Source organism: Pangasianodon hypophthalmus, chromosome 18 (genome assembly GCF_027358585.1).
Source record: "Pangasianodon hypophthalmus isolate fPanHyp1 chromosome 18, fPanHyp1.pri, whole genome shotgun sequence".
Taxonomy (NCBI): domain Eukaryota; kingdom Metazoa; phylum Chordata; class Actinopteri; order Siluriformes; family Pangasiidae; genus Pangasianodon; species Pangasianodon hypophthalmus.
The window spans coordinates 13,012,232-13,019,848 of NC_069727.1; the positions used below are offsets into that span (position 1 = coordinate 13,012,232).

Consider the following 7,617-nt stretch of genomic DNA (forward strand, 5'->3'; position numbering starts at 1 on the left):
CTACTATTAAAATGTTAACCCTGAAACAAATAAACACATCTAAAACAGATTGAATAATGGTATATTTTATTTTTTTTATATCTGATATATATTTTTTATTTTATATATTTGATATTTTAAAATATATGGAATATGGTCGCAATTATCCATCCTTTCTCTGTACCGCTTATCCTACACAGGGTCACAGGGTGGCCTGGAGCCTATCCCAGGGGACTCAGGGCACAAGGCGGGGGACATTCTGGATGAGGTGCCAACCCATTGCTGGGCACAATTGCGCACACACACTACAGACAATTTGGAAATGTCAATCAGCCTACAATGCATGTCTTTGGACTGGAGGAGGAAACCGGAGTTCCCAGAGGAAACCCCCAAAGCACAGGGAGAACATGCAAATTCTGCACACACAGGGCAGAGCTGGGACCCCTGCCACTAAGCCACCGTGCTCCTGGTCACAATTATCTAATAATTTTTTGCAATGTGGTTCCTTGCTGAATAGGTGTGAGATATCATTGCCACCATGCTCCAATGCAGTCGTTGCCACTAAAATCTGAGGCAATTTGAGAATGACAAATAGCACTCATTTGTTAATTTGAATACTGGATTTTTTTTTTTTTTTTTTTAAATTGTTGTTCACATGGTATACTGCATAGTTATATATTAGGTCTGGAGGGTGCTGCAGTTGTGAGTGGTGTAAGTGTCTTACAGGACATTGTGTCATAATTTGCACTAACTTGGAATTCAACACAGATAAGTCAGTGACCAGATACAGCTTTGTTCAGGGCCACCTGGCTAACACTGATGCCAAAAGCACAAATTTGATCTAGCACATGATCAAACTTGTGACCTTCTGCATATCACCGAAATATTGCCTAAGGTTCAGCAGAAACATACTGGCTACAGTGTGTTCCTGGATAAAAAGAAAAAAAAAAGATCAAATGAATTAAAGATCAAAATCCTGAAGAAGTAAACCTATACTAAAACATTTAGAAAGTAGTAGTTTAGGAGAAGAATATGAGAGAGATGAGAGGGTTAAGGACATACAAAAGAACAGGAAAGGGGCAGAGAAGATAAGACAAGTAACACAGGACAGAGAATGAAAAAATAGAAGAGGAATGAAACTGAAGAACATATCTGTATATTATATCTGTATAGCCTATTATCTGTATATTATATCTTGCAAATAAAACAAAAACAGTCTGTTTCTCTATATATTTTCATATACTGAAATAAAAAAGATTCACAGAAGCACTCTTTCATTAATCACCCTCTTCCACACTCCACCGCTAGAAGTGACTTTTGAAGCACTACATTTACAGCCCAGAGACTGTGCAGTTCACTGCTAGTTTTGTTTGGTCTTTCCAAACGAGTCACTGAGTCGTTCCCTGTGTTTAGCTGCTTGGCACTTGCAAACAGCAGTTATTGTTACTGGACCCAGGACTAATCGACTCTAGCTTCAACGGATTAGCAAACTGCCTCATAGTATTTATCAATATGCCCAATTAATTCTGGGTCTGAGCGAAGGAATCACTGAATCACTGGACATAGATTCATGTTCATGAACTAAATGAACTGATTTGGTTCTGCTGGTGCTTCACTGATTCAGAAAGCTTTTGGTAATTATCTGGGTTTTCTCTGCCATTCAGCTGGTCAGTGTGTGTTTCACATGTCGCCTTATTCTGAGCTGGAGATTTGCAGTTTTTCTGTGCATGCAGCACTAGTTAGGATTTTGTCTTTTCAGTAAGTCGAGTCATCAGTGAGTCGAGTCATCTGTGAGTCGAGTCATCTGTGAGTCGATTCCTATAGAGTTGTTCATTTGGTTCATTTGAGCGGTTTGCCTAAATGAACGGCTTAAGTAGTGTAAAATAGCTAATAAATGTCACTATTCTATGTTATCTTCTATCATGTCCGCTTACTTGTCTGTGTTTAGAAGAATTATTTTTCCCACCCAGCCCTAAACACACTACTACTGCAACAGCGAATCTCGAGCTTGAAATCTAGCGCGTGAACCTCTGAAACGCCTGGCTCCGTTGTGTAAGACGCTTGCGTCACGAGTGACGTATACGGAAATATCAACAATAACAACTGAGCTGAGGAAACAGAAACCTAACCTAAATAATGATGATAGTATTGGGGTATTATTGCTTTTAAATTAAGGTAACTATTTATACATTGGTGGTCAGATCATAATAAGTACATTAATAGCAATTAAAATAAATACATCTCGCCAAACAGACACAAAATAATAATCGGTGTAAAGAAGATCGGTTTGAACTTTACTAGAAAGAATAGTGTAGCTCGTTCATGTATCTGGTTTATATGCTATGTTCAGACACCAGTGTTAAAGATGTCAGTTCATGCCGTTATATATTGGATACACGTTGTGTAAGCACCGAGATCCTAAAACAATAGCACATTTTGGTCCAGCTGTTTGGTACAAAAGCCTGTCTGGGTCCAGCCATCTGCTGTTTATGCCTTTGCCGCAGATGCATTGCTCCGTAACTGACAAGTGTGTTCAGCATGTTCAGCAAATGTGTCCCAAAAACAATGATGAGGAATCCTGCGAGGAGGAGATGGACACATCTGAGCCTAACTGGCATTGGTTTTACCTGGCTGAATGTGGAGTATGGCACATGTTTGAGGTACGTGTCATTTCTGTTTTTAAGTTAGTCTACAACAGAGATCGACTGTGGTTCTGTGTGTCTGGAGTCACACAAGTCACAGTTAGTGAGTTTCCTGCTCTAACACAGTTCATGCCGAGCTTTAGTAGGCGTGTTACTATAGAAAAATCACAAAGCCATGGTGGCCAGGAGATATACAGGACCTGCCCTGGTTGACCCTGGTTTATAAACTAAACACTTGCATATCCTTTGCATGTTCAGTCTGTTTGACAGCTGCACTGTGTTGTGTTCTCTGTAGATTGATCCCAGTGCAGGATGCTCGGTGACCAGCGAACAGATTGAAGCGAACTACAACAGGAATCAGCATGGTTCCATGGATTTTTATACACCAAAATATAGCTACAGATTAGACTTTTCAGGTGGCATTCCAAACTACACCCTAAACAAGGCAATCTGAAATCTCCAACAGACAGTTTTTAGCTGATCTGACATGTCTCGTGTGCCTTTGATTTGTAGTTATGAAGCAAATCAACATCACAACTGGAAAACAGAGACCAATAAAAAGGGCTCTACATTCCGCCACTGGATTTAGGTAAATCACGTATGCAAACCACAGGCTGTAGTTGTCTTTCTTGCTTTCTGTCTATCTATCTATCTATCTATCTGACTGTCTATCTATCTATCTGTCTGTCTGTCTGTCTGTCTAAAAAGTTGTCATTCACTCTATAGCACAAGATGCAGTCAATGCATTGACACTGATGGTTTTATTAATTTGTGCTCAGATTTATCTGTGATAACCTGGCTCTTCCAGTCCCTTGTCACTGGGAAAGAGTTAACACAGATGAACCATATCAGGTATAAAACATATCTGTAGCATGTGTGTAAACATTACAGTGAGAGCAAGAATTGTTTTCTTCTCAATATCCATCAGGCTCCCTATGTGACCTTGTGTTTTTGTCCAATAGCTCATCCCTCTGTGCAGAGACACATTTGAGTACAAAGAGGTGGCCAGGTTGTATGAGAGGACCATGTCTCAACCTATAAAATCCATTCAGAGGATACAGAACCTGGATCTGTGGGAGTTTTTCTGCAGGTGTACACCTCTGGTTTTTTATGTCAATGCTTTCAGCATATTGCCTCACTTGTGAACACATAAGAAAGTCTGTCAGATGTCTCCAACTCGAGATAGCAAAATCTTCAGATGGCACTTGCTAAAAAGTACAATAGTGAAAAGCATAGCAAATATGTTGGCATCATTCTTGTTAAGTATGACAAAGAGTAATAACAAAGGAATAAAATACAATGAGGTGTGCTGTTAGAGGAAAATAATCAGTGGTGGGGTGGAGTGATGTGGCCCAACACAAAGTGGATTATTTTCCTGTAACAGTAAGTCTAAAGTCTTTTATTACTCTTAAACCACAGCAATTTGCCAATGATTAATTTTTATTTGTTAAAGAACATGTCATGCTTTTTATCCATTTATAGCTACATTTATTGTAAGTATTCAAGTTATTTCCTGTTATAACTTATAACAGCTGTAAATGTCATTACCTCATCAGCCTGTTTTTTTCTCTTTTTGTAATAAGACAAAAAAAAAATCAGTGAGAAACCGAGAAACCGCAAAGCTCTCTGTCCTGTGAAGGAAATATCAGAAGATTCAGCCTTACCTCTGTGTATTAATGACACTGGAGACTCCTTCCAAAAATCTGACAGAAAACCTCAAAATGTCCACAATTACATTGTTTTTTTAATCTGTTTATGTTAGCTGTTACTACAGAAATTATAACGTTCAAACGAGCACATTAATATAAACGTGTGATTTACGTTGCAGCCTGAACTACTCTCTGAGCCGTGCTGTTATAGACAATTAATCAACAGTCAGAATCATGAATTCTACAGTGCTGTGGTATAAATTGTAAATAACAAATGTAATAAAATATGTAATTATTTGAAATTTATTATTCAAGAAAATACCCCCTTATGTTCTAAGAGGACACAAAAGGATTAACGAAGTTTTTGTTATGGTTTTCTTTTTTTTATCAAAGGAAAAAGGCCCAGCTGAGAAAGATAAAACGTATTATAGACATTGATGAGAGGATGCTGTTTCACGGGACGGGGCACAGTAACATCCAGGCTATTTGCACATACAACTTTGACTGGCGACTTACAGGAAGTCATGGTGATGTCTATGGAAAAGGTAATTTTTTTCCCTGTTTTTGTTCCATGTATGTATATATATATATATATATATATATATATATATATATATATATATATATATATATATCCACTTTAATAGTAACACCTGTTCACCTACTCCTTCATGCAATTATCTAATCAGCCAATCGTGTGGCAGCAGCAGCAGACAGGCTGGTTTGCATATTTCTGGTTTGAGTCTTGTTGATGAGAGAGGTCAAGGGAGAATGGCTAGACTGTTTCAAGCTGACAGAAAGGCTACAGTAACTCAGATAACCACTCTGTACAGTTGTGGTGAGCAGAAAAGCATCTCAGAATGCACAGCACGTTGAACCTTGAGGCGGATGGGGTACAACAGCAAAAAAATCACATCAGGTTACACTTCTGTCAGCCATGAACAGAAAGATGAGGCTGCAGTGGGCACAGGCTCACCAAAACTGGACAGTTGACGACTGGAAGAATATAGCCTGGGCTGATGAATCTCGATTTCTGCCAACAGCATGAATCCATGGACCCAACCTGCCTTGTGTCAACAGTTCAAGCTGGGATTGGTTTCTTAGCACACTTTGGGCCCTTTAGTACCAAACAATCATTACTTGAATGCCACTATTGCTATTTGAGTATTGTTGCTGACCATGTGCATCCCTTCATGGCCACAATTTGCCCATCTTTTAATGGCTAATTCCAGAATGATATTGCACCATGCCACAAAGCCAAAGTTATCTCAAACTGGTTTCATGAACATGACCATGAGTTCAGTGTTCTTCAGTGGCCTTCCCAGTCACCAGATATGAATCCACAGAACACCTTTGGGATGCGGTAGAACAGGAGATTCACAGCATGAAAGTGCACCTGACAAATCTGCAAGAATTGTGTGATGCAATCATGTCAACATGGACCAGAATCTCAAAGGAATGTGTCCAAAATTTTGTGGAATCCATGCCATGAAGAATTGGGGCTGTTTTGAGAGCAAAGGGAGGCCCTACCCAGTATTAGTATAGTGTTCCTAATAAAGTGTTCAGCGAGTGCATGTATTGTAGCTCAAAACATGAAACTAGAAGATGCTACTGTTGTATAAACTGCCAAATGGGATTGTGATTGATCTTTTGATAGTCATTTGCATTGTGTATTACCTTTTTTAGAAATAAACTGAACCTTGATAATGTTTTTAATGCTGTTTGGGTGCAAGACGTTTTTAATGCTGTTTTAATGCTGCAAGACGTGTACTTTCAGCATTAGATCAGTATTGACGTACATATTTAGTGTCTTTATGTTCTCTCTTTCTCCACAGGAAGCTATTTTGCTCGTGATGCCAAATACTCCAGCAAGTTCTGCCACTCCACCAGCAAGCATAACTTCACGTTGCAGAGACATGGCCTGGCACCGCCCATATTCCAGAGTGACCCGCCGTATAAGTGCATGTTCCTGGCACGGGTGTTAGTAGGGGAATACACAGTAGGTCACCCACATTTCTGTCGCCCACCCTCCAAAGACCTGAGCATCGCCAACTTCTTTGACAGCTGCGTGGACGATATGGTCAACCCAAAGATCTTTGTAATATTTGACAGCAACCAGATCTATCCTGAGTATCTTATCGAATTCTACTGATGAAGAGGCGAAGGACAATTTGGGTTAGATGCTTAATGAAGACACAGGAATGGTTGCTTCATATAAAACTGCAAAGCCCTGGTATGAAGAGCCATGACTTCCCTGTGTGTCAGTGCCAAAGTTAAGGTGTGTACATGCTTGTGATGAAAACGACTCACATAAGACAGGAAATGTGGGCAAATGCATACTAGGGAATCCCAGCTCCAGTTCTTGAGGACTAGAGTCAAGCACAGTTTGCCCCTTTCTCAGCAGTAATATATTCACATTTCCTTTTTTTCAGAGGATTTCACTCATATTTTCTCCCCAGTTTGGTCTGACCAATTCCCACCCACTAACTAACTCACAAACCACCAATGAGAGTGGGGCATACATGTGCTTCCTCCATGCCAACCTCCTCATGTTTTCACTGCTGCTCATGCTGTGTCACAGGACAGCATAACACACTTGGAGGAAAGCATCATCTGCCCTCTTCCGCATACATGACCTCACAGCCACCCATGATTGGCTAGTGTCTCAGTGATTGACAGGAGAGAGAGGGTATGCCATCCCTCCCACCCAGCGAGCATGGCAAGTTTTGCTCTCTTGACTCCTGGCCACAGATGACTGTGGAATCGTTGGGATTAGTTCTTGTGATCCCCAATGATAGTTCACACACTGTTCTGTTGCACCACTCGGGAGTCATATTCACTTTTGCATTTACAATATTTGGCAGACACTTATGCAGACTGACTTACAGAAATGCTTTGGGGTGTCCACTGAAAACATATCCTCATAAGTGTACAAATATGTCATGGACAACTAATGCAAATAATCATTTAATTAGTAGGTGTCTTTAAGCAGGGAAATAAGCAAACTGTGCTGAACTCTGTGTCTCCAGGACTGTAGTTGTGCACCTCTGACATAGACTGTGAATCATATCCATCTTGTTATTAGGGCTGCACAATAATGGCTAAAAAGATTATTGCAGTTATATGGTTCAATATTGAGATCAAAATTACACTGTATGGCCAAAAGTATGTGAACACCTGACCATCACACCCATATGTGCTCCTTCCCCAAAATGTTGCCACAAAGTTAGAACAAACAATGGTTTGCCAAGGTTGATGTGGAAGAACTTGAGTGGCCTGCACAGAGCCCTAATTAATTAAATTTTCTTGTTTTGCCAGCAGTTGGCCTTTTTTTATTAATTGGTACA

At 40.0% G+C, this 7,617-nt stretch overlaps 1 protein-coding gene across 2 annotated transcripts; it reads left to right on the forward strand.

Moving 5' to 3' along the window:
- The first annotated feature begins 2,046 nt into the window (after positions 1 to 2,046).
- LOC113531905 (protein mono-ADP-ribosyltransferase PARP11) lies at positions 2,047 to 7,587 on the forward strand. 2 transcript variants are annotated; one of them, XM_026922891.3, is made up of 8 exons: positions 2,047 to 2,154; positions 2,484 to 2,639; positions 2,917 to 3,037; positions 3,135 to 3,210; positions 3,401 to 3,473; positions 3,584 to 3,711; positions 4,664 to 4,815; positions 6,106 to 7,587. In XM_026922891.3, the coding sequence occupies exons 2-8, from the start codon at positions 2,484 to 2,486 to the stop codon at positions 6,420 to 6,422; spliced, it is 1,023 nt and encodes a 340-aa protein (XP_026778692.1). In that variant the 5' UTR covers positions 2,047 to 2,154; the 3' UTR covers positions 6,423 to 7,587. The 2 variants fall into 2 exon arrangements, with proteins under 2 accessions (XP_026778692.1, XP_026778691.1); XM_026922890.3 differs by having other exon boundaries at positions 2,058 to 2,639.
- The last annotated feature ends 30 nt before the right edge of the window (positions 7,588 to 7,617 follow it).